This window comes from Bacillus rossius, chromosome 5, assembly GCF_032445375.1.
Source record: "Bacillus rossius redtenbacheri isolate Brsri chromosome 5, Brsri_v3, whole genome shotgun sequence".
NCBI lineage: Eukaryota > Metazoa > Arthropoda > Insecta > Phasmatodea > Bacillidae > Bacillus > Bacillus rossius.
In genome coordinates, this window is record NC_086333.1 from 75,465,595 (window position 1) to 75,493,571 (window position 27,977).

General features: G+C 38.2%; 1 protein-coding gene across 1 annotated transcript; it reads right to left on the reverse strand.

The window, feature by feature from the left end:
* Positions 1-19: 19 nt before the first annotated feature.
* LOC134532024 (glutamate--cysteine ligase) lies at positions 20-27,969 on the reverse strand. The gene is made up of 11 exons (XM_063368151.1): positions 27,488-27,969; positions 27,004-27,113; positions 25,648-25,833; positions 21,310-21,482; positions 19,738-19,955; positions 15,674-15,870; positions 14,167-14,338; positions 10,600-10,797; positions 10,081-10,257; positions 8,108-8,289; positions 20-5,625 (listed from the first exon to the last, which is right to left on the reverse strand). The coding sequence occupies exons 1-11, from the start codon at positions 27,635-27,637 to the stop codon at positions 5,448-5,450; spliced, it is 1,941 nt and encodes a 646-aa protein (XP_063224221.1). The 5' UTR covers positions 27,638-27,969; the 3' UTR covers positions 20-5,447.
* Positions 27,970-27,977: the final 8 nt, after the last annotated feature.

Here is a 27,977-nt window from a genome sequence, read left to right on the forward strand (position 1 = left end):
TGGTAATAAAAGGCTGGACTTGAAATTTTCAACAGAATTTTTTTTATTGTGTGAACATATAAGCAAGACAGTTCACAGCACTGTGATGGCAAGCTACAGAACAGAAGGCACAGCCAATAATAACATTCACAGTTTAATACCCATCTCACAAGAACACTTCTGGAATGCAGAAGACAAACTGCACAAAATATTTTTTTTTTTTAAAGTGCAAAATAAAAACTGCCAACAACACATCTCTCCATAAAAACAATTCCTCCTATCAGTAGGAGTAATCATAAAAGCTCTGAAACAAAAACAAATTGAACACTACACTACAGATGTTACAAGCCAAAGTCCATGCATTTCCAGCTTCTAGAAAACACATGTATAACTTGTATTACAAAATGCTATCGACTCACTTTAGTTAAAAAATACAACGTAGGCTTACTTAGCACAACAGAAAACCCATCAGACATTTAACACACCATTATATTTTGTAAATGCACTTTGGGTGTAAGTAATACTAGAGACCCTGCTTTGTGTGTACCAGTAAAATTCAGGAGATTGTATACTAGTATTATCATGGTAATTAATTATTCGAAACATCCACAAGGAAACCTACACAGGACACACTGCACTAACTACGTTAAAATGGATAGCCTCGAAAAACTACTTGATGTGAACATATCAGCGTGACTTCATGTCGATAGGGATCTAACATCCTGCCGCAGTTACCAGTGAAATGTTTGTTCCTGTACGTGTCCACACAACTAGTTTCGCAGATTTGGCTAGTGATAATGGTGTAGTTTCTTCAATCCACATGTACTGCCCTCTAACATCTTGGCAGGTGAAAATTCATAATGTGGGGCAGTGGTGGATACAGAAATGTTTTCCGGTGGTGGAAAAAAAATTAAAAACTTGAGGGGAAAAAACCTTACATTACTATTGACACTAACACACCGTAGGCAATGTGGCTTCTACACAGTAACATACTGTCTTCATTTATATTATGCAAATTTTTTTCATATTCTCGGGGGGGGATACTATATCTAATTCAAGGTTGTACAATAAATTATAACGAATTTGATGTGTACATGGTACAGAAATTATGAATTTTTTTTTTCTTTCAATCCCCTGCTCAATGGCTCATCTTTTCAAAAATTGTTTCAGACAAAAGTTTTAGAAAATCATTACAAGATTAATTCAAAATTTGCACGAATTCGATGTTCCACGAGGGAATTGATTATTTTTTTTTTTTTTTTACTTTCCTTCCACCCTTTGCAGTTATGGTTGGTGGTATCAGAAACTCCTGACAAAAGATTTTGGATTACTCCAGAGTACGTTAAATGGATTTGATAGTTTCTAAATTATGGGAGTTAACCGCCATTTTCTGTTTTTCAAAAAACCTTCCCCATTTCTACCCTTTTGGTCAGATAATGCCTATTAACGAACTCGACCGAGACAATTGTTTTGGGGTCTATGGACCATGAAACTAAAAACTATATAAAAATATTTCCAAAAGTCGAACCATGGTAATGGCTACAATAGGTAGTATTTCTTTGAAATCTACCTAAAATACTAATCTCAAACCATTTAAACAGCAACAGCACATTTAGACTCAAATATAGACCAGTAAAACTAGAAGAAAATAAAGATTCACCTACATGAACATAAATTTCTTAAACAAAAGGAAATGCTATAAAAAATGCTGTATACACTACAGAAAAGTTAAAATGATTATAGATTTTAATTTTAAAAATATGTATATAAAAAAAAAAAAACAGAAATCAGTTTAATTAATACCGGATACCATTGTGTGTCTCTCAAGTATGGTTGTTTCTCTTTATAGAAGATTAGATTAATGCGAATGATTAGGTGAACTTTTGCAGGTGGTGGTCTTACTTCTTGCGTTCTCCCCCCTTCAGATGTGGAATGTAACAGGACAGTTAACCCCTAACTGGCTGGGGTGTGACAGAGTAGATGGCTGTTCATAGTGCTAGGATTACATCAGGCAATAACACAGGTGTTATATATGCCCCCTGCATCTACACCTAACCACTCTAAAAAAGCATTTTTTCCCTAGCAGAAAATTATTCAAAAACAATTTACAAAGTGCCATGACAACAACTATGCGAGTTTAAGTAACATAGCAAATTGGAAAGTAAGGTCTTTTTCTCTTATTCTAATTTTGACATGGCCTAAATTTAGGCATTAAATACTTAAAACAGTACTCACACAACTCTATATATACATATTTGGAATGTGGTCAGTGTTTTTCTTGCTGACTTGTGCTAACAATCGTTTAACCTCCTTGTAGTAAAATGCAGTTTAAAAAAAAAAAAAAAAATTTTGCACCATTTCATTTAACCAATAATAACCCAAACTGGCACACCATTATAACATCCTTCATCATACTTACTCCTATAACTATTAAAGCCATCTTCCAGAATTATTTATTAATATGCACAGACAATAACCTCAGTCTAACTCACAACTTCACAACTGCTAAGGCAGGATCTCCACTCGCACAGTGTACGCGACACGGCTGAGACACGTTTCTTGGAGGTGTTCAGGCAGGCACAGGGGGTGGGGGTGGTTTTAACCACTTGGCCCTCTGTTTTGCTTTCAATTTCTTTTCTTGGTAAAAATTAATATATTTGTATGGATTTTATAGAATTGGGGAGGGGAGATATAACCCCAAATCCCCCCCCTCTGTATACGCCCCTGCGCTAGGGTGCAAGACACTCGCAACATACATCGTCGCGAAATACTTTACGATAAATATTCAAATTTTTTAACATACAGCTCAAGTTTTAATCTCTCATTCTGTGGTTCTGCACATTCTTCAACTCGGCACCAGTCAAGCCTCTCTCTTGGTTAATTCCGGCCGCTGACCTCCGCTAGGTCGTACCACAGTGCGACCAGCAAGAGTTTACAGTTTGTGTTGGTTTTCATTTAATTTGTTTCCTTGCGGGTTCAAACATCACATTCTCACATTTGGTATTCTGTTAAACCTATACCTTAATTGACATGATACGGAGCGGGTCTAAATTTGACCGACAAACGTCTTTGAAGTTGGAGCTGAATAACATTTTTATTGTAAACAATAAACGAATAATTCAAGACAAAACATTAAACACCTGAATATTTTTTAATTTGATAAAGTTATACAACCATAACAAAACTTGTAAAATAATTTCACTGAAATTATAATCCACATATTTTTGTGACGTGTTACTACCGCCACTCATTTTCATGAAATAAATATTTTATAACCGCGATAAGTTTTGCAGCTGTAGAACTTTATTCAATTTAACACTATCCAGACACTCAGCAGTTCATCTTAAAAACTTTCTCTATTATTTACAATAAAAATATTGCAAAGCACCAAGTTCAAAGACATGTACCAGCCTTGGGAAACACTTTAACCATTAGTCGTACAGATGTTTTAAACTTATTTAGTCGTGCTGAACCTGCAGCCAAAGGTTTGTCAGTAAAACTCATAATCATCCTGTATCCGGCAAAATTGCTTATCCGACATAGCTGTGGTCGTGAACCTGCCGGATTAAATACATTTCACTGTAATAAGAATGTAATAATTTCCTCAGCCATGTAGAGAGTTTTGGTAACATCGATCACTTCTTTCACCCAGGCAAACTACTTATTTATGCACATTGTAGATCCCAGTAGACATCTTTTCACTTACATTTTGCAGATCCTTCAATGATCAGCTTACTAGGCCTTATGCGAATACTACTTTTTTTGATGCGAAGCGAATATCAAACTGAATTTTTAAAATATTCACCAAGTCGAATCTAATTGTAAGTATTGTTCTCGGTGAAGTTGTATTATACCTATTTGACAAAATACAGCATTGAAGTAAAAAAAAATATATCTCTTTTGATTGTAATGTTTGAACTGATTTTTAGTGATTAACCAATTGGGACCTCTACATATCATTCAATAAAATTTTAAAAATAAACCTGCATTATATTAATATTTAGAATTTATAAAAACAGAGTACCACCTTTTGCTTTTTTAAATAACAAACTTTATTCAATTAAAAAATAAAAAAAAATAAAAACTTATAAATACTTTCACGAGCAAACATAAGGCTCCGAATATTTTAAAGCTTCACAACAAATGCAAAGCTTCTCATCAGATGAAAAGCTTTACATCACAACCGAAGCTTAAAATAAAACGAATAGAAAATTTCCTGGCGAAGTCAAATTGAATATTCTAAAGAGTTTCGATTGATTCGCTTAGTCAAAGCTTCGCACAGACGTACAGCTTACCACCTTTCTTTTCACCACAGTCGGTCGACTCCAGGTGTCTGGTGTCAAAAAGCTTTAAAGTACCTAGTAAATGCTTAAAATTTCAAAATACAGTAAATACTAATTAGTAAGTACTTGAAAAACTCTACAATAGAAAGAACTTTATAATAAACGGTTATTGAAGGCACATAACCATTACAACAACTGCCAAAAGCAACACCAGATAAATTTGATAGAAATTTTTATATCGGACAGATGAGTGAAGAACAAATACAGTCTTACAACCAGTAACAACTAACTTGGGTGTTGAAATTGTTGAGTAACATGTAAAACCCAAAATCTTTTACTTCTATTGCAAAACAGTATTTTTTTTAAAACCTAATGGCTTGTGTATGTGAATGAATAGATTCTACAGAAGAAAAAAATTTCCTTGAAAAGCAAAGAGGATAGTAATTTTCTGCAACCATGCCCAACATGCTAATGGAGTGGAAGACTTAACAAAACAGAATCATCATGATTTTTTTTTGTGGTGAGAACTACAATAGCCTTATGCTCTCATTCTTTTAGAGGAATTTTCACTGAAACAACAATACTATTTTTAATTCTGTAGAGAGAGAAAACTGTCACATTATTTTATTACCACAAATCCAAATAATCATATTTTATATTACACTCTGTTGATTGTTTTTTTATGGTTTTACTACAGCAAGAGAAAAGTTTACACCCAATATCTATTTTAAAGCAGTAATATTGTACATCCCTCTGACAGGAAACAGGGAATGAGTAATTCATTTAATGTCAGATTCAAAAACAGGTGCTGAAAATGAACGAGGGGGGATGTACTGCGAACATTGGCACCCCTGGTCCTGTGCCTGCCTGAAGCACAGACCAACGACGTTCTACACCGATTCTCGTCTCCCACGCAAAAGCTCCAACGATGGGGGGTAATGACGTGCCAATACAACCGTCAAAAGTCTGCTGGTGTAAATTACACACGCATTCGTTTTACAAAAATTGTGATGTAGTGTTTTCAGCGTGGTGCATACCTTGGTTTCATGGTCGTGGTAATGTCAGATGCTTGCATCGCTGAAGCTCGCGGGAGGCCGTACCAAGTGCCACGAGAGACTTCGAGCCGGCGACGTCCGCCACACACGTGTCTACTGGCAACATGTCGAACGTGCAGGGCGCGGCAAGTCACTCGGAGCAGGACGCGCCGGGGAAGTCCTTGCGCATGGCGGAGGGGATGTCCTCGCGTGTCTTGGACTGCGCGTTGGTGCCCAGCAGCTCGGGGCACTGCACCTCCCCCGTCTGGATGCCGTGGATGCGCCACAGCAGGTCGTAGTTGATTCGCTCCGACACCACCGAGTCCTGCCTGCAGCCAGGAGACGCACACACAACTAAGGGGTCGTCCATTAATCACGTGATGTTTTTTTTTTTTAGCAAATTTTTAACCCCCACTCTCCCCTAGTGATTTGTGGTGTGGTTTTAGACGACAAACCCCCCCCCCCCCCCCCCTCCAAAAAAAAAAAAAAAAATAAATCACATGTATTTTTTTGGTACAAAATATTTTTAACAATTTCAGAATATTATCTTTAAATATAGGTGTAATCTAATTTAATTCTGGAAAATTAAGCACAGTGATAAAAATGTCCAGACACACATTAAGGTTGCAGGTTTATTCTCACTGGCATAAAAATAATAAAGGAAAGGCTTATATGTGATTTAAGCATGTATTCGGTGCCAAAATCACAGTCTTACTGGCGACTGGCAAGCCGAGCCGGGTGGTTCATGTTGCGGCGGGCGGGGATATTGTTGCCTGGCTACTGCGAGTCAAGGTCACGCGTTGCTTTTCGGTTTAGTAGAAATCGGGCGAAAAAATAAATACACGTGATATCTCTCTACACCCCCCCTCCCCCCTTGTGATATTTCGTGATTTTTCCCGACCCCCTCCACCGCCCTTTCGAGCCACAAGTGATTAATGGACGATCCCTAAGCAACAGTCACTGTATTCTACAACTGTACCACATAAAAATTCAGCCATCAGAATTAATTGGATTTTTGCTATTTGCAGATTTTTACGAAGTAATATTTTTAATGTGAGAAAAGAGGCAACTTACCATATTTACCCGCACACGTATCGTAGATTTTATACAGATTTTTAGTTTGTTAAATCGTACTGCAATCCATACGCAAAAATGTCTTTTGTGTAAAAAAAATTAACGTTCACACTGTTTTGGTTCACTAAATAACTTGGTTGTGATGGTTTTTAATAAATATATCGTGAGTAAGTATAAATTTTTAGTTAAAATATCTCAGCAGTGAGTGTACAGCATCATGAAATGCGCCATTAAGCTACGTCTGCCGCCTGTTATGCAGCTACCCAGCCAGCGGCAGGTGACATGGTGACGTGGCTGTCTGCCGCTCAGCAAGAGAGGAAATCTAAAAATAAACCAGCCAAAGAGAGAGAAGGAGAGATATAGAGAAAGAGGGGAAGGGAGTGCATGCCTGAGTTTGAGTGACTGTAGCTATGCAGCAAAGAAATTGACAAAAAAATTTATAAGGAAATAGTCTGCAATCTTTTCTCTCTTGGGGAAGACGGGGAAGGTGAACATAGGTATAAAAAATATAATTATTTTTCTTTGTATGTTTTTTGTTAAATAGTGCTAAGATGAAGGGGGAGGGGGAAGGAAGGGCCATAAGGAATGAAGAGGGGAAAGCTGAAGGACATTAGTGCATTTCTTATACGGCAATAAGCTGATCACGGACCAAAAAGACTTAACATATTCTACTGGAGACAGATTCAAGGGCTAACCTTACCTTAAAAATGTTAGATTTTTTTGGCCCAAAATTAAGGGTGCGACATATATGAAGGGGAGACTCTTCTGCAGGTAAATACGGTAGTCGGTAAAATTTTTAGTTATGAATATTTGCCTCACTTTTCTCAAATAGTAGCTTTCAAGTACCTAGCATTTATCCGACAACCAAATGGATTGCTTTTACAGTGTAACATACTAAGAAATTGTCTTAAGATATAAAATAATGGCATGTATGCAAATACAATAAACCAACATGATGGGCAGAGCTAAGATTTATTAGGCTTTTCAACTTTACCGAATGCCCTGTTGTAACAGAATTAGTTAAATAATTTAATTTCCTCAGCTGAAATAAACCAATCAACAAGAGTAAAAATTTTCTGGTAAGCTGCAACACGCTACACAGTTAATTGTGCCATTTGTTGTATGTTAATACATATTACTACAGAAAAGTAATGAAACAACTTTTGTAAGCAATTGCAGATATGACTTAACTAACCACATAAGAAATGATGTACTATAAATGGATAAAATGACACGTGAACAGTGCACGCCAGTATTCATTAACAGCTGTCAGCATGGGGTAAGGATCATGAATGGTTTAGAGAGCCTGAATGAAAATTAGGGGAAGAGTTACAAGTAGGAGCGTATGCAGGTAGAGGGATACATCCTCCCCCAACCCAACAATTTTTTTTTTATAAAAATCTATTAAATCCCACCAACAATAGAAAAGAATTTAAAAGCAAACAGCAGGCAAAATTCTACAACCCCTCCCACCCCCCCTTTTTTTTTCTTTTCATGAAATGAAATTCAGCGTACACTCCCGAGAAAAGTATAAGTGAATGCTGCCGCAGAGGTTGGAAAATCTCTCTTGGGCATGAAATTTTTGATGCTATGCCCATTTAAAATTAATGTTAACCATGTAGATGGATGAACACATGGCATCCTTACAACATTGAACAGCTGATGTGTTACCAGACAGTGCCGGTCTGTTCAGAGAAGCTCGCGCACACAGAACCACGGCGCCGTGCGCTACAGTACCGGTAGTCCGGGTGGGCGCGCACGAAGTCCCGCACCCAGCCGGCCGTGGTGAGCAGCTCGCCCGACGCTCGTCGCTGGATCAGCTTCAGGTACTGCTGGACGGTGCAGTGGGTGTCTGCGTCCACGTCCATGCCGCTCAGGTAGCTGTTGATGAGCGGCACCAGGCCCGGGAACTCCCCCGCCTGCCCACACGCACCACCCTCGTTCGTGGCTACATCTCTCTCGAAAGTCATGAAACAATTTTCAAAATATCAGTGAAGACAGAATGTTACTGTCAAGAGAAATTTTAAGTTTTTTGAATTCACGTGTTTGAATTAATTTTTTTTTTCTATTTTATTTAAAAATCCCCTTCCCCCCTTCCATCTTACGTCTTGCGTTCCCCCCCTCCCCTTTCAGATGTGGATTGTAACAGGACAGTTAATCTCTAGCTGGCTGGGGTGTGACAGAGTAGATGGCTGTTCATAGTGCTAGGATTACATCAGGCAATAACACAGGTGTTATATATGCCCCCTGCATCTACACCTAACCACTCTAAAAACCCATTTTTTCCCTAGCAGAAAATTATTCAAAAACAATTTACAAAGTGCCATGACAACAACTATGCGAGTTTAAGTAACATAGCAAATTGGAAAGTAAGGTCTTTTTCTCTTCTTATTCTAATTTTGACATGGGCTAAATTTAGGCATTTAATACTTAAAGAGTAATCACACAACTCTATATATATTTGGAATGTGGTCAGTGTTTTTCTTGCTGACTTGTGACAATAGTTTAACCTCCTAGTAATAAAATGCAGTTTTAACAAAGAAAGAAATTCTTGTACTCGTCACTGACCACACAGATGTGAAAATTATTAGTCTTAAAACTCAAGGATTCATATTTTAAAGTTTTCCTAACCCTACATTTATTTTATAATCATTCAGCCATATATATATATTGATAAATTAGCCAAATTCAAATCACACAAATTATTAATGTACTGTTTGATTAGTAAAATTCTGTTTGCCTATAAATTGTTTTCAATTAAAGAAAAAAAAAAACATCTTAAGTCTGAGGGAGGTATTTCAAGACGTTCGGGTAAGATAGCAAATAAGCACTACCTCGGGATACACCCGTTACCTAATACACGGGCCGTATTCCAGAACACATGCCACACTGTGTTGCTGTTTCTGTTTTGTACTTCTTCTGCTGTAACTCCAAGCCCTTCTGACAGCTATGGAAACAGCTTAGTTGAAAAACTACATGCTCCAACTCTACACTGCATCACTCATACGTTATACGTCACTTTTAACCGTCTCCTGAACGGGCACGGGTGTGTAAAGTGAGACACAATAACACTTTGCAGTTTGTCGCATTGTCCCGCCCACTTCCTTCCTCTCCTCCTCCCCCCCCACCCTCTTTCTCTCGCCCAGGAGATCACGGCTATTGTCACTTTCTTAGTGTTAACCTTTTATACGCTTGATTTCTGAATGCTGGCTTTCATTCTGTAGTGGTCAAACTCAATTTCTTAAAATTCATATCTGCCTTTTAAAAGCAGCAGCATAAATCACTAAAAAAATGGGCACCAGATAAGCGCTTTTAAAAACTGCTAAACCAAAAATCCTGTGTTGAATTGTTCATTGTGTTGTCTTTCGATGATTTAATTTACCACTGACAGAAAAATTCTGTTAGTATTAAATGCAGTAAGAGGGGACATTTACGAAAGAGAATTTCTTGTAAGTTATTTATATGCAATAAGTTATGATTAAATTTTCATAGTAAAAGTGCGCATGAAATAAAATAACCTTTCTTTTTGTTATGGATTCTATAAAAAAAAATAACATCCCTTTTATGAAAAAACAACCTCCACTTTTTCAGGTGTCTGTAACTTAAAAAAACTGAAACCACCGGTAAACTGCTTGTCTGATAGCATCAACACCATGCAAAGTGAAACCTGCCCGTCTCTCAGCACCCAAGGAGCCGTCGATGCCACGCACCTTGCCGTTGATGATCTCATCGATGGTGAACTGGGTGTAGAAGGTACAGTCGTCGCTGATCTTGCAGCAAGACGTGGCAGCGGGCGGAGAAACGCACGTCGTGATGTTCTTACGGAACCAGAACTTCTCCTTCGTCACGGCCCCGTTCTTCTGTGCGCGCTTCATGTTTTCATCAACCTGCGGAGCCCAACAAGTCACCCATCCTGTCCCAACATGAACGCCCTGGGATTCGTATTCGAGAATATTTGGGATTTGATCCATTAATATGATGATGTAATATTGTTTCACTGTCTCAATAAAAATGACAAGGGTTTACACTCTGAACAGCAATCACGTTTAACTACCATAATGACTGTACTTTGCTATTCAAACTTAATATTTTTTAAGGTACATTTTATGTAGATGTAAGGTTTCAGGATTATCTTAAGATGAAGGTGTGCAGTGAAGTAAGACATTAAGGAAAGGGAAGATGTTGAATAAGCAGACGACCGACGACAGATGTCAGCAGTCGCTACTCACCAAGCTGATGGGGATGAGGAAGTTGAGCTGATACGACAGTATCACCCGCGTCAGCAGCACCACGAAGCACACAATGGCAGCGTTCTCAAAGTCCGTGATCTGCACCTCGCACGGTCGGAACTCCACGCGCCACCCAATGGGGGAGTTCGGGGGCGGCGGCTTGAACCTCATCGTCTGCCAGTTCGTCGACTGAATGTTCTGCCGGCGCAAAAGAAAAACCCTTAACTTGTATATCCTACATTGTACACCACTAACAAAAAAAAATGCTTTGCACCACTTGGCTTTCAGTGCAAGCAAGTGATCAACAGTTCACTGCAAACAGCGAATGCAAGTAGCCTACACACTTTACTACACAAAAAAAATACCCTTTCTAGTGTACAAACCTAATTAAAACAAAGAATTTGGAAAAGATATCGCTTTATATATCATCTCAATAAAAAAAATAATTCTACTGAACTGTTGGCACCTGTGTTGCAGCATGCTTGAATGCGCTCTGTGTGTAGAGACAAGAATTTAAAGTTTTAATTTTTAAGACAATTTTATTTTTAAAACAGAAGAATTTGGTGTTATTGCTTTTATTTTTTTAATATTAATTTTACTTATTTCACTAAAACAGTTTCATTTTGACTCATAAATGATGCACTTTTGCAATATAAAAATTCGTAATAAGCATTTGTAACGACTCAAACCAATAAAATAAATTGGCAAATATTTGTATGTCTAAAATGTGTAACAATGCTGCAATGTAAAAATAAGTTAGTTACTTGTACCAGTTACAAGATCAAACAAAGTAAAAAAAATTTCCAAACTTGTTAGTAATATATTTTGGTACAAACTTCATGTTAAATAAGTTAAATAAATTCAAATTTCTATATTAAAAGATTACGATTATGTGATTTTAAATAAGTTTCGATTAAAAATTATAATTAATTTCATGATTTTAGTTCCATTTCTGGGCTTCATGGTGTATTAAAATGTAATTTGGTGCTTTAGAGTTTATTAAAATGCATTTTGGTGTTATACGTCATATTAACATGCTTTTAGGAGTTACTTGTTTTATCTCAATTCACCATGTAATCTTGTTCCAACCTATCTGTGCTGGCCATAATGGCAATGACAACCACATTCTGGGTTTGACCTTGCCAGGATGATGGGTGGATGACTTGCTTAGTGTATTTGTAAAGACCAAATTTTTTTTTAATATTTTTGTCCAATTTCATTTTTATGTTTTATTATTTTTATAATTTCCGTTATTAATATTTATTACACCAAAATAGTGTAATGTTAACATGATGATTTTCGCTATAAAATAATTTGCAGTAACTCATGTGTAAAAGCAGATATATTCAGAACAAAAAAAAAAATTAGAGCTGGGCCGATGCAGATCCCCGATCGTAATAATCGGCCGATTTTGTTAATTTTGCCAATCATAATGATCGGCAAAACGTAGCCGATTATTTGAGCCGATCATTGGTCTCCTACTGCAAACTTATAACATTGAATAATTACCTATACCTAACAACTTTCCATGTTTGTTTACAGTACTTTTAGGGAAGAAAATTTGATTACTCATCGAAAAATAATAGGATTTAATAATTTAAAACTAACCACACAGGAAAAAAAAAAAAAAAATACCAATAAAGTAAACAAATACCGTAAGTTTTATAAACACTGAACAGTTACATACCTAAGTATCAATTTCCACGTATATTTACGGTACTTTCGGTAAAATAATTTTCCATTATACTATTTGTAAAGTTATTTATCATTTACGAACCGAAAACTATGTATTTGTTTACCATTTACGGTTAATATTACCGGAATGGCGAGTGGCGACTGTTGTTTAGGTTGGTTATATGACGCCAGAGATTAGAGTGACGCGCGTCGCGCGACGGAATTCGTAGGATTAATGGCGCTAGTAGTCTCGTGGTTAGTAAACAACTACTCTTCGGGAATTCATCTATTTAGTTTTTTCTCGCTAAATATGGCCTATTGAAAGTTTTGTTTAGCGAAATTAATATTCTTATACTGTTTAGCGGGAAATAGAGCTTAACTTTTTTTTGTATAAAAACCTGGTTGATGAAGAGTTTTGTTTCCCACAGTAGAACCTCGTTAATCTGTGACGCGCTAATACGGGAATCGGATGATCCGGGACGATTTAAAAGTGCAGAAAAAAAAGAGAAGCTAAAATTGTCAGCGCTTAAAATTAACGTCACGCTGGCCGGCGGCCGGCAAACACTGCAAGCTATCGCGTGGGCCGCCAAACTCTGCAACGCTGTTTGTACCGACCCTTTGTGTCGCCCCCCCCCCCCCCCCCCTTTTCAGCTGTCACATTTGTCACTCTTTAAACTTGAGGGGGATGTCCTGACTTCTGCTTCCCGTCTCCCGTTTGTTTGAATGTTGTTTCACGTGCTGCTGAGTTACTTTCCGCCCGCCAACGCACGGCAGGCGCCTGGCGAGTGACGTGTCTGGCTGGCATTCGGCTGGTCGATGGGGTGGAGGGGGGTGGGGAGCTACCCAAAATTTATGTGTACAAGGTCAGCACGATCTTATCTTTCTCTCTTCGGCTGTTGTAAATGACCGTGAACTAATGGCTAGGCAGTGCCGTATTTTTTTAAGCCGAGACAACAATTCGAAGGCGGCCCTTACCGTTAACCGATTATCCGGGTTTATTTATTTATTTATTTTTACAGAATTTCAATTATCCGGGCATCGGCGGGTCCCAATGAACACGAATAATGGGGAGTTTACTATTTTTATCCATCTGCTGCCAAGGCGCAGTAAGCCTCGGGAGATGTTACGTCACATGACCTTGGCCTTAACCCAGCTGCACGCTGGTGTCTGAGAAGCTTGACAAGACCTTCCGGGCTTACCTGTATAATCGCTAGTCCGTGAAATTTATTATGTCGTGATTTTTAAGTAATCATGTCAATGAAAAGTAGTTTTGTCTGGGAATATTTCACCGTTTATAGTGATCCGTCAAAAGCAACGTGTAATCAGAGGTACTTGAAAGGCTCTAATCGGCTCAGAAGATCGGCAAGATCGGCAGCAGATGATCGGCATCGGCATGATCGGCAAAATAGGTGATCGGCCCAGCTCTAAAAAAAATCATTGAGCATTTGTATTTTAAAATTATTTTAATAACAGATGCACAAGAAAATACGATAAATACATTTTTCTGATCTATCCATGCACATTGATACAAACATCACAGCGAAATAATGACATTCCTTGAATTTCAAATAATATTTTTAAAAAATTTATTTTTGTGCCTGAATTAATTTTTGGTTGAATGGTGCACAATTTCATGATTTGGCATGCACTTCGATGCAATATGGAGTTAGGATTTGTATTTCCGTGTTGTACTGTGTGTACCGAGATGCTTTTCATTGCTATTTTGGTTTACAGCAATCCACCGTATAATCTTGTCCCTAGGTTATGCAACACCGTGGTTAGCGAAAGTCGACGGAGAGCGGTCGAGACAGGACGGGAGGTGGAGGGGCGAGGCAGGAGGGACCGGGGAGGGAGCAGCGCCCCCCACAGCAACGCCGGACTGCGGGCACTCGCCTCGAAGTGGTCCGTGTCCTCCTCGTCGTCCTGGTGCACCTTCTCGCTGAACAGGGACACGGTGTCGCGGATGAAGAGGTGCGCCACGTGCTGGGCCAGCAGGTGGTCGATGCCGGCGTCCCGCAGCTGCTGGTAGATGGCCCCGTCGTGCAGCACCGGGATGTCGTTCAGCCTGCGACCGACCGACGCACCTCCTCCAAGCCTCTCCCTCCCTCCCCGCACGCTTCACACAGCTACACTAGAACCCCGGTTTTGAGTATACCCACGGTTTCACATACTACAATCGTAAAATCTGGGGTGGCCGGACAAATTTTGCACGCTCTAGCTCATCAGAAACTACAGCCGCCGCATTATTAAAAGGAATGTGAGATTTTTTTTTTGTTCCTCTTATTGGAACATAATTGAGAGTAGTAAAACCTACACACATATATGCTGGGCATTGAAAAATAATATATTGTTATAACCTTTCCTTAAAATATTACTTAGTGAGGGACTAAAGGCTGTAGAAACTGCCCTTCTGTATTTCTTAACAAGGTGTGTCGGTAATGGTCATACCATTCCTTTGTCGTCTTCATGATGAAGCAGCAAAATGCAGAGTGCAGTGTGGAAGACAACAGGACATTATATATTTTTTTTATATAAAAAAAAAAGAGCCAGGTTTTGCAAAGTCAGCTATTTAATTTTCATTATAGACAGATTTATGCCTTCATAAAGTATTTTTCTGAGGTCTGTTATATCAGGTAAATTACTGTACACTGTGTATTCATTAATTTTCATTTTCAAGTAGTAAAGGCTCTATGCCTTCATAAAGTACATACTTCCCTTTGTTTAAGGGTATTTGGGCAGTTTATTCTTTGTCGTATTCTCAAGCAAACAATACATACAAGTCCAGTACTGAATTTTCTGAGGATACACTCTTACTTATTCTTCTTTAACCCAATTCCTGATAACCCGGCATTTTCACAAACTGGTTCACATTAGGTCGAATTTTCAGGACTCTATTGTGTTGGGTTCAACCCCCCTGTAAAGAGTGAAAAATTGAAATGACAATTTCTAAACACTGTTCAAAAAACTCACAAGAACAAATATGCTTGATTTCTGAACGATGGATTTTCTTCGGCAGTGGCAAAATTAAACTCTTTTTTAATTCATGTCTGGGGCTTCATGTTTTCAAAGAAGCTGTGTAAATCAATCACACTGACGGAAAGAGGCACCGGAGACTCTTTCGTAAATGCAGCTAAACCAGAAAGAGGTCAGTGTGAAGTGTTTACTATGTGGTCTTTTGATGACCTTGTCCGTATTTAATGCAGTAAGACAAGACACTACAAAACATAATTTCTGTGCAGTTATTTATATGCAATAGTTCAAGATTTAAATTTTTTACTTAGTATTCTAAATCACCAAACAAAAGTGCACATAAATAAAATAAAATTGCTTCTATGAAAAAAATTTGCCTCCCCTTTTTTTTATTCCAGGTGTGTTAAGCATAAAGAGTGCCCAAACTCACTTCTCGCCCAGGGGCGACAGGTAGGAGCTGATGGAGTCGTAGCGGGACTTGGGGATGACGAACTTGTTGTCCTTGAGCGGCTTGAGGCCGCGCTCCTCCTCCGTGCGGCAGTCCACCGAGCCGGAGATGACGTTCCAGCGGGCGTCCACGTCCGTGACGAGGCCGCGGAAGACTGGCGCCGCCGCCGTGAGCGCCAGCTGGTGCCGGCAGCAAACACGCGCTCGTGTCGGGGAGAGGCCTGCTCCGATCGAGAGCGCATAAGGTGCAACTATCTAAACAATGTGAATGCCCCGGTGGCAGAGAGGTCAGGAAACTCGCCTCCCGCCAATACGACTCACGGATTATTCCTAGCAGGGTCGAGAATGGATTTCTCTTAAGTGGGAAACATTCACGAAGTTGCAGTGTGCTGGTGGGTGTTCTAGGGGTACCCCGGTTCCCCTGGCCGAATCATTCAGCCAATACTCCATAGCAAGGTTTAAACTATTTTTGGACATAGGGCACCGTTAGTTTGCATTATATGTCAGAGAAGACCTGAAGAACGAACTAAGAAAGATGAATTGTGCCGGAAATTAGGCATTTCGTCACCTTTTTTTAATTTTTTTTCTATAATTTTAAAATTTTTGGGATTTCTAATTTTTTTAATTTATCTGGTTGTTAATGGGGGTGATTTACATTTGGTTAGGCCGGTGTACGCCACGGATTTAAACTTTGTGCCAGTGGACCGAAGCCCCTTCCCAGGGGGCCAATCTGATATTTTGCTGTCTAATGTGGACATGGTCAGCCCGGTTGAAATTTCTCTCGCCTGCAGTCACGTCCCGAGTTTGTAATTTTAATTCCCTGCACGACCAAAACTGCATAGAGCAGCTTCTGGGCTGCAAGCTGCTACTTCTCAGAGAGCTGCTGAGAGAAGTAAGTCTGGTCACGAATACGTATTAGGTTCTCTCCTCGAAAAGCACGTCATGGACGCTTGTTCTCAGCGTCGTTGCACTTTTGCTCCCCCCCTCCTCTTTCGGTTCTAAGAATTTGCCTAAGGCCAATGACAGGTCAGAAACCCCAGCATACAGCGACCGTCTCCCAGGATGCCTTGCATAAAAAAAAAAATGTGTGTGCCAAGATGGACCACCCCGCGACACCTAGCGGCAAACTCGCTAACCACCCAGCCAACTTACCCTGTAGGCCGCCAGAGTGTAGCACTAGACTGCGCCCTTTAACCCTTGGTTTAAGCAGACGCCTTCGGCGAATCGATTCTTTTTTATTTCAGACAGCCCCCAACAGGTAGCGCTAAAGTCTACGCAATGCTACCAGCTTCGAGACTTCAATCAGAGTTTTTTTTATGGCCCTCACTCGGGGAACTTCGGGACCTTTCGGTCCGGACTCCCAGTCCTCTCCTCCACTTTTGATTCAAGTTTTACTTTTAATTACGAGACGCGTTTCTCCGCGGCACACTTCGCGCCGCGACTGCAGACGGACCGTTTGATTATCGGCGAGTCGACGAGACTCTGCAAAACTTCCATCCGGCCGCAACCGACTATGTAGTCGCCTAAATGAGGGATGCTATCCCTATAATCTTTTTCAAGTAGTTTAGTCCGTCTGCGTAGTATAAAATGTAATAGATATTTTTTTATCTTTTAATTTTTTTTGAAATTAGAAAACAACCGCGCCCAGCCGCGTATTCGCGGGATCCAGTTCCTGGCTGGTGACGCATCTGTGAATAGAAGTCAACTTCCCTGTCTGGTGAGTGACGATCCGGCCTTTTCCCCCACATTCCCGTTTGTTGGCCTTTTGCGCCGACGGTGTAGGACTGTCTGGAAACAAGTCTAATTCGTTTTGAATTTGATTTGGGTTTCAGACAGGGTCGAAGTGCTGGAGAGAGAAATTGCTCCCAGCTCGTGGTCCTGCACCTCCACTGCGGGTCACGTTAGAAGAGAGGTTTCCGCGACCCGACGTTATTTTTTGAAGACCCGGGTGGTAATGTGAAATCAACATCCCCCCCCCCCCCCCCCCCCCCACTTTCTAGCTACGAACTACATTAATCGAATGAATAGCCTACCAGCGAACAGTGCTTTCCTCAAGAATATGTAGAATCAATAAAACTAATCATCGATGTAATTGTTGGGACATTCAAATTTGGTGCAATTTTTAAATTTTGGATTATGTAATAATTTTTTGTTAAGGTGTAATATGTATTGTTTTAATTAATCCTGGGGCGCCCCCTTTAACTTTGTTATTTACTAAGATTTTTATTGTCAGGTTTGAATAATACGAACACAAAATTCCTTAATAATAAAACAGGGAACCTATAGACCAAGCTACTTGTGTAGTGTTAATTTATTTATGATATACCTTGTTCCCTTAAAAGATCCACCAGCTCCCCAGTTGCTTGTGTCAGGGAGTTCCAAATTATCTTGTTCTCCACCTCGTGCCACCTCTGGTCAATAACTTAATTGTCTCATTTTTCTTACCCAGCAGTTTCCACGGCTCTTTTTTTAATTAATTTAAAATAATTCAACTTTGAGGCACGAGGGGCGTTTCAGAATACACAAACACAAAGAAAATAAGCCAAAATCAACCGATGTCAAATGTTAAATGTATAGACAACAAAGAGAATTTCGTGGAAGGCATTTATCAGAACAAAATAACAGCACATACGGTCACAGTGGGTTGACCACGATGAGACAGTCGCAACAAAAACAGTAAACGCAGACAAACAATTCTACAGAATTCTATGTGTTGTCTGTACATTTAACATTTGACTGCAGCTGATTTTGGCTTATTTTCTGTTTGTTTATGTACACACTAGCATCTGCCCAAGATTTCGTCTGTGTGGACTTCAGAATTGGATCCAGAGAAAAATGAAATATGTGAGAATAAAAAAAAAATAGATGGATAAAAAATTTCACCAGTCATATTGTTATATATGTTTTATTTGATGCACATATTTTAAGTTAATATTCTTCTGTAGACGACATTGTATGATTTATTATTTTCCGCTAGTACGTGTAAGTTTTAGGCACACTATACTCTTGAAACTTTCGCAAACCCTACCCAAGACGTGACAAATGCATCAAACGATAGCACATTTAAAATTAAAGGCAGCGCTATCTATTGACGAAGTTAAGAACTAAACTGTTATTAGCGCCTTTATTTTACTAGCCACAGTGAGCTCCACTAAGCAGACGAGTTTGCACCAAGAAGAATATGAAATTGCCAGACCTTACTATATGACCGTGCAGCATAAAATAGAGAAATGACACACACACCATTTTTGTGGCTTTGACTAATGATTTTTATATTGTAAAAGTGAATTTATCACTTTTTCACTTCATTAGGGATAGAATTTCATACTAATATGTGGCCTGTGTTAATCCAGGTTAAAACCTATCTTTATGCTAAATATCACTCAAATTCTTTCAGAATTTTTGCATGATTGAGTAACAAACATCCTCACATACAAACTTTTCCATTTATAAATTAGTAGGATCTTTCTCCGTCAGTTCAAGTTTTCTCTGACACACAGTGCAAACTACAAATGGTGTTTGCCCAAAATAATGATTTAAATTAATCTGTATAGCCCGTGCAAGTATCAGTTTCTAGTTCGAATTGAATACGAACACCGAATAAATTCTCGAAAAACAATATAGAATTCCCATAGTAAGAGCGAGAATTCGAGTTCCTCTCAACAAAAATTTTTTCCACATAATACAACCAATACATAGGGAAAGAAATAAAAGTAATTTTTCACAGGACTTAGTGTTCGGACATAAGCACAAGCAGTGGTATTGTAACGACCTACCTTTCATAAATGGCACTTTAAGTATTTCAGGTTTCGGAAAGTAGTTACAGGTACTCAGAAACCCTTTTAAATCTATCTTAAAGCAGCATCTGAGTAAAAATCCCGAGGGAGAACTCCCAGCATCCCTGCTTGCCTCGAAGGTATTTCATAACAAAAAAAAAACATCCCCTACCCCCTAAATCCTTCAGAAAGAGGCCTTTTTAAAATTTATTCTCACGGCCCACATCGGCACCCCTTCTCCGACACGTCCTGGCCGCGCACGCGCGCTCACCATGATGGGGCAGAGCGGGGTGAGCTGGTCGTAGAGCCGGCGCGCCTCGTCGATGTTGCACGCCTGGAAGGTGAGCTGCAGGCAGCAGCAGCCCATGCCGAAGCCCATGGCGTCCATGTAGACGTGGTCCGGCAGCGCGGCGCTCGCGGACTGGGCGTCGCCCCCGTACTGGTTCAGGTCCTCCACGAACGGCTGCGGGGTGTTCTTGTCCCTGTAGACTGACCGAGCGCACGGCTCAGCGGAACCGATCCCCACCGGCAAACAACTCTCGCGCCACAGCCCACGGCAAAAACATATCATTTTAAGGATCCACTAGCGTTGCCATGCTTCCCAGTGACGAAATCCCAAGCTGAATCTGGAAGTGTTCCATAACATGTAAAATGGAGCATTATTACTGAAATACATAATTTTAAAATTTCACAAACTTCAGTTTCAAAAAACTAATGTCTTAATGTCTCATTGATAGCTAGGTCTTTAAGAAATTAGGGGTGATAAGATGAGTACTGACAGAATGAATACATAAAAGGGGAAACCCACAAGCTCAATGCGATGTCACGCCATATTTCCTACCCGCCAATAAATCCGGGTTCGACCCAGCGATGAATTAAACCCGGTTCGCCTGGGCAGGAGCTTCTTAAAGAATATTCATCACGGTTGAAGTTTTGTCGGGTTGGACAGCTGGTTGAGATACGCTGTATATAGCTATTACGGATATTATATTTCATTTTATCTTTAGGGTACCCAGTTCCCACACTCTTACTTCAACTAATTTCCCCAAGTTTTCCTAGTACCATAAAACATTTTTTTTCCTTGCCTCATCAGCCTGTCAGGCAAAATAACAATTATACTGCAATACAAATTACTATCAAAGCATAATTTGATAAACATGCATATCATGCTAAATTACCTATAAAATATTTTCCTGCACAATATACAGATTTCACTTTTATCATTTCCATTAACACTACATAACCAACACTACCAGTCTAAAAAATTAAGGTGACAAATAAATTTGTTTGATTTAACTTTAGAACTATGAATCATCAATTGTAATCAATCTAAAGACTATAGATATTTGATTCTGCTTAAAATTAATACACAGTTTGTATTTGTATTCCGTACGTTTAACTAATGTGTAAAAATCGGCTGCTGATTCCAAACAGCACATGAATTTATGATTAAAATACACTCAACATTAAGATACCGTATGGTAGAATGAAAAATTACAGCTACTGTATTTTACTTAGTACTGACAATTTCCACTATTTTTCCAGGTTTTAAAAAAACCTTTTCAATTCCCACAGTTTTTCCATTTTTCAAAATCTTTCGAATTTACTAAGACAAACAATTTGAATGAGGGGGAGGGGGGGATGAAACCTCTACATGTTTAATGTACCACCTTTTTTTCATTTGAAACAAAAAATTCCCTTTATCCCATTTCATTTGTTTTTCATTCACGAGAGTCCCATGAACCGGGACAAACCCCACGACCTCCTACATGGAAATAACGCATGACCCGACCGCAACGCAAGCAACTCTCGTCTGACGTGACAGCCGCACGCCCACACTTACTGGGCAGGTTGATGGCCACTTTGGAGCCACGCCTCTCGCGGATGTTCCTGGTGAGCGTGGCGAAGCGTGGGTGGCCGTCGTATATGGCGTCGTCCGGGAAGAACAGAGACCTGGACGCGCCCTCGTGCGGCGTCGGCTTGGTCGGAGGGTCCGTGAAGCCCGGCGCCCCCAGCCTACACAGCAATCCCTCCGTTGGACTGCCCCGCTCAACACTGACCCCACGCACAACCTGGATACAGACACTGTTACGTAAACTTTGTGGAGTTTGGACTGCACCAGCCAATTTCCTTGAATTTTTACAGTTCTCCCCAACGTTATTTTCCTGTCTGAGTGGACCATCTGGCCTTCTAGCAGATAGATTTCTAACACACATAAGTTTATAACTAAACATACTTCAACAAACATAATTATATTACATGCAGAATCTACTATAAAATCAAGGTGTCCACAAAAATCCTAATAAAATTTCCCGGACCATTCAGGAACAAAATTACAAATATTCTCACTATTTTGTTTTAAACAACGTGTCTATTACACAATTTTCTGAAAGAAATAAAGATAATCTAGACTCCAACATCCCCACAACTGGGCTGGTTCAAACAGAACTTTGCACACAGTACTTTATATGTGTACGATTATGCATTAAACCTTCATCTGAAAAGTAACGCCTTCTTAGACTGGAGCATGATATTTTCCCCTCAAATTATCACTATGAAATTTCCATGACTTTTCTAGTATTTCAAGTAAATTCCCTTATTTTTCCTGACCTATTCCAACATCTCTGACTTTTCAGAATGTGGTAACCGTGGAAATGATTTCCTGCACAATATAAAGTCTGCACTGTTATAGCACTGCCAGTATGAAAAAACAAACTGATTAAATTTGTTGGATCAAACTTTGAAACTGTTCATTATTGACTGGTATCAGTGTAAAGATTAGTGATATTTGATTATGTTTTAAATATAATTTTGCTTGTAGGGCTTTCCCTTAAGCTTGAATACTGTTAGTAAAACTTGATACAAATAATAATTCACTAATTCATAATCAAAACACATGCTGTTTTCAAGACATTAGTATCTTAATTAGTAAGAATTATTACTGAATCTGTGTTGTAACTAGGTTTCTAAAGTAAGTAACAGTACAGTAGAACCAAATCATCAAAGGAATATGCACAGACACACGCACAAACATGTACACATGCACACACACAAAGACAACCACACACACGTCTTTGGAGCATGGCAAAAGTTGTAAATTGTTTTAATTACTATCTCATTGACTTTTATGCTCATGTAAATACTTGTGAATATTTGATTAAATAAATAGTCTGTTTAACTGATACAAAATAGGAATGAAAGCAGTAATTTATAAATTATAGAGAAATTCAAACGTAAGACGATTGGCTTCCGTTTTCACGAAGGGTAAAGATGTTTACGGAAATCAATAGCTATCAACAGAAAACCTTCCGACTAAAGAGCAACCAAGCAACGAATATTTTATTCGACTACGAATCGACGTGAAATATTAATTTCTTCCACAAATACCTCGACTAACTAACAACACATAATTAAGCACTGGACTAATGACCTCAGCAAGTAGAGTGTTATAATATTGGTAACTTAAATCAAAATGCTACTAGGAAGCTAATTTGACACGAAACATTGAATGTGGGAAGCTGCGGCTGGATAGAATAATGCAGAAAACTTTAAAGAAGATATTATTTGAATTTGAGTCATATAGATTTAAAACCGAGTGTACGAAGCGGCACGAGAGGATATTCTGTCGCAGAAGGAATGAGGGATATCTATTGCCGTCTCTACCAAGGATTGTATTCAGCAGTGCTGATTGGTGAACCAGGTCCAGATTACGAAAATCAAAAGTGCCTGATCCAGCCCACAACACCTGTTGTCCATGATGCTGTCCTAAGCTCTTACCAAGAACGGGACCAACTTTGAATATGAATTCTGTTTGTTGAGAAAAGCAAGACAGTACCTATTATTTAGGACATTTACTGATCTCCAGAAATTACTATTTTTTATCATTTCAGTTTGTTGATTAGAGTTTGCTACAACCATATAAATGGAGGATTTTGACACCCATAAATCATATGTTAACTTAGAATTATGTATGATTCATATTGTTGATATTGATGTAACTTATTTATTTCAATTTACTTGCAACTGAGAGAGCATTTAAAGTACATCTTTTTTTATTGTAAATATTTTGACTTATAATTGTGGTAAGTGACTTGATAATCGTAGTTAAATGCCAATATTTAACTGTTAATGTTAAAATCAGTTTAATATATTTCTTTAGGATTCTACCTAATTGTTCAAACTTAACAAAGTTGGTCTCACAAACAACAGTAAGAATCAAACGTATTTCAATTCTGATATCGCATCATAGTGTCAGTTGAATGATTTATTTGTACTGAATCAGGAATGTCATTTGGTGTACAATGTTATTGATATTTATGAATAATATAATGCTGATTAGTAACAGAATCTACGATCATTTAGTACAATCAAACATGCACCCTAAATAAAAAACTGAAAATTTAAGTTAAAGTCCTTTTAGGAATTAAATTTACTCTGTTAGGAAAAACCATAGAAGTAGACTAAACTTTTTTCAACCATATGTGGTGACACTGACCGAGACGTTTATGATAATGTAGATTTCTTTGTTTTCCCGGATTTTTCAGAAACATTTTTAATTATCTGTGTTTTCCTCTGTTATTATGTAACATTTATCATGTTTTCCCAGTCTCCGCTATCAATCTGGCAAGTACGGTATAGGTATGTACTGCAGTATAAATTATTAAAGCAGATTTAAAACAAAAATTTAACATGCAAGTATGACCACATAATGTTTTCCTGCATAATATACAGTTTATACTGCTATCATTTCCACACAATCCTAAGTAACCAAATAACTCTACCAGTCTGAAAACTAAAACAAATTTATTTGATCAAACTTTCAAACAATATGTACCCTGTAATTATGAATAGAGGTAATTGTTTCTGTAGTTGCACTTCAAATACTGTGTATGCTATAATGTAACTAATTTGTTTTGTTTCCTCAGATGTACTTGCGTATGTACTAGATAAAACGTACTTTTTAAACTGCCAATTCAAGATTTAAAAAAGTGATACTATATTTTGTATCAAAGTATTTCACCTCTAAAATAAAATCCTTGCTATGCAGCCTACCTGAAAGATAAGTTTTTTGATCTTTACATCTACTTTTCAAATTTAGTCTTTTATTATTTTATCATCTCTTGCATTAAATGTTGAAGATAAAAAACAGAAAATAAGAAAATAAATTTATTTATTATTTTTTCTATGCAGATGAAGAAATACAATTATTTAAAAAATTGTGATGAATATGTATTAATTTTTAATCTTTTACTTTATATAGAATTATATAAGTCCTTACTGCCAATTCGCCACATTTTCCATCTGTGAAAAATCCCAGTTTGACCTGGCGGGAATCAAACCAGAATAGCTTTTGGTGGGAAACATGGGACTTACCACTCAAACTACAAATTCAAACACCCCCCCCCCCCCCCCCCCCACCAATGCTTAAACAGAAAACCACGTTCTGCTAAAACCATTTATTATTACTTCATGTTTTAAAGAAATACAATTAATTAAGTAGTGAAAACTAATTTCTTTTAAAACTCACTTCTTCACAAAATTAAGAAAAAAAAGAAGATAAAAGGCCCCGACCTATATAAATCTTATCTATGCACAGTATCACATTAGTAAACATTTAACAAGTGTCTGTATCTACAGCTCTTTATAAGCTATACAAAGTTCACAACTTGTTTACTCACGAATTACCTCATTGACGCTATTAATACCTTTTAAATCAGAATTTACTATAATTGAAGCCAATTAATATAACTACTATGTGAATATTAGTTATTCCAAACAAAATCATTAATGGAAGAATAGTTATTTACACATAGCAATAACATGAGAGAAGAGATTCATTAACAAATGTGTGGTTTTAGATTTTTATTTTACGACAACCAAACTAATTCTTGAATATTAATTGTCGGCTACCATTTCGTAAAACTAAGCCAAACCAATTAGAATTTTTTTTTACCTTATTATTAACATTAATTTGGAGGAAAAAAATTTCAGCTTTTGAAAGATTAGCAAAGTGAATGATGGATAATCACCAAAGTTAGGTGACACATTAAAATTGGAACAACAAGAAGCATAATTGGTTGGATATCAATGTCTTGTAAAGACAACAACTCTGATGAAGACTCTGATAAGACGTTCCTATCAGACTGCACGGAGCACCCGGGCAGATGCACAGCAGCTGTACCTCGGGAAGTTGGTGAGCGTCATGACAACCTCGTTCTTCTTCATCAGCTGCTGAGCCTCCTCACGACGGTACTTCATGTTGGCCTCCACCACGTTGAAGTGCGCCAGCATCCCCCCGTATGGCTTGCCTGGCGTGCCCTCGATCATGTACGCGGCGTACTCTGGCCGCCATAGTGACTTCACGCCCCTGCACGATAACGCAAAAGCATCGGCCGAGTTCATGCCAGGATGGGTCGATGCGTGGATAGGTCGATGCATGGATGAGTCGAAGCGTGGATGGGTCGGTGCATGGATAGGCTGATGTGTGGATGGGTTGATGTATGGATGAGTCAATGTGTGGATTGATCAATGTTTTCTATGATGGTTTAATTTAATGTATGAATATGCAAATGTACAGCTGGGTTAATGCATACATTAATCAGTGTTAACTATAGATTGTTTAATTTATGAATCAGGCTACATATGGATATGCCACCTCTATGTATGAATGGGTCCACATAGTAAGTAAGGAGAGACACAGATGCCACTTTCATCATGGTGAAAGTGCCTTATTGGATAGTCTCTTTTGGGAGTGGTGTGGGGTTAGTAGGTCTCTCTGTATACATGTACGAACATCAGTAAAGAAAAATGGGAAACATAACCATGAAATAATATGCAAGAAAAGAAGCAATTTTTATATGCAGTAGTGGCTATATACTGCATACCAATGCCTATAACTAATATATTCTTGCTAAACGTTTAATGTTTTCCTCTTGTTAAAATATATATTTTATTTAGGTACATGCACAAAAATTTATTTTTACGGTCATGCAGGGCGGCATTTTTGTTGATTTATTTTCTTACACACACTAGTATTTTTTTCCAGCAGTCTTTTTGTTTTGGGGAGGTTTATGTTTATAACTCACACTACATTTTTGAAAAGAAAATAATTAAATTAGAATTATTAAGTCATCTATTTAAAAAAAAAAAAAAACAAAAAAAAACATGAAAGTATAAGTACATGTACATAAGAAAATAAACATAGGCCTATGCCACAAAAACAAAATCAAGTCTAATACTGTGACCATCCTTTGAATAGTTTAATATGTATGTCCACAATAAGGGTGATGATTTCATTCACTAAAATAAAATAGCTTTATAACCTTTAAATATTTCAAAATGCCAAAGAATGATTATTTTAGTTTTCGGAAAATAAGTATTATCGCTCAATACAAAGCTTACCTTAAAACCATAATGGTTGGTGCTTTAATTAGAGGTTGTGATCTAGACTACATCCAAGAATCATGCTTAGGATCAGGGTAAAAACTTGTATGTGTGATACCTAAAATTGTTTGAATGGTTGCTTAGGTAAACTCACGTTGGATCATCTTTTTCCTTTTGGTTTAGAGTATTCAGCACTTCACTGGCACGGAGTGAAACCTTTGCAGTTTTATTCTCGTGGTCAAACTTGACCATGATGTATTCTACCTACAAAATAAAAAAACAGCACATTACAAGCCTGTATGCTTTAAAATATTGTAAATTGAGAACCGAAAATTAAGTTTGGCTACATAGGTAGCAACAAATTTCAAATTAATGGGCAGAATTAAAAGCATCAGCAATGCTCCAAAAAGCAGTGTGGCACAGATTGCAAACCCACAGCTCAAATTTCATCTACGAAAACTAAATTTCATTAGATATCATTGATGTTCTAAATGAGCATTCCATTTCTCTGTCTTCATTACAATCCTATTTCTCTCAGTTTACACTTTTTTTCTGCCGGTATCAAATCTAACAAACATCTTCATTTTTAAGATGTGACAGATTTAATTACAATGAAATATGTAAAGTGCACAACTTACCTCATCACCCCACTTCAAAATGTCCCCTTGACGATCTCGAAGGCGCTTATACAAATTTATGAACTGGATTACCCCGTGTTTTCTAACATGATCAGCTAATTTCTTAGTTTCTTCCCACGAAAGAGGGCTACCTTCGCTCAGTAAACCCATTGTGTACCAATATGCACGCCACTAGATTATATATGCCCGCACACAATAGTTAAGGGACTTTCACCCAAAGAATATTTCAACAGGACATAACCTCACTTTTCAGGCATCAATCACCAGCAGAGACAGATGAGTACCTTACGACCAACCGACATCACACATCAACAGTATCTGCATTAAAAAGTTACCATTACAACCTTTATAGTCAAGCGCACATCCAACGACAAAAAAAAATTATTTCAGTCTAATCTGACTTGCAATTTTGACGTCACACGTCATGAACCCCACCTGACCAATTATCGCACAGATGACGTAAGAAAAATAAACACAAGTTTTGTACAAT

Bases quoted from the DNA above. Each gene is read 5' to 3' on its own strand.
- LOC134532024 (XM_063368151.1), bottom strand. From the start codon at position 27,637: ATGGGTTTACTGAGCGAAGGTAGCCCTCTTTCGTGGGAAGAAACTAAG. The intron at 15,871-19,737 runs GTGAGCGCGCGT...TGCCGGCACCAG, and splicing joins CCCCGCTCTGCCCCATCATG to CTGGCGCTCACGGCGGCGGC. The intron at 10,798-14,166 runs GCGAGTGCCCGC...TTGCGCCGGCAG, and splicing joins AGGACACGGACCACTTCGAG to AACATTCAGTCGACGAACTG.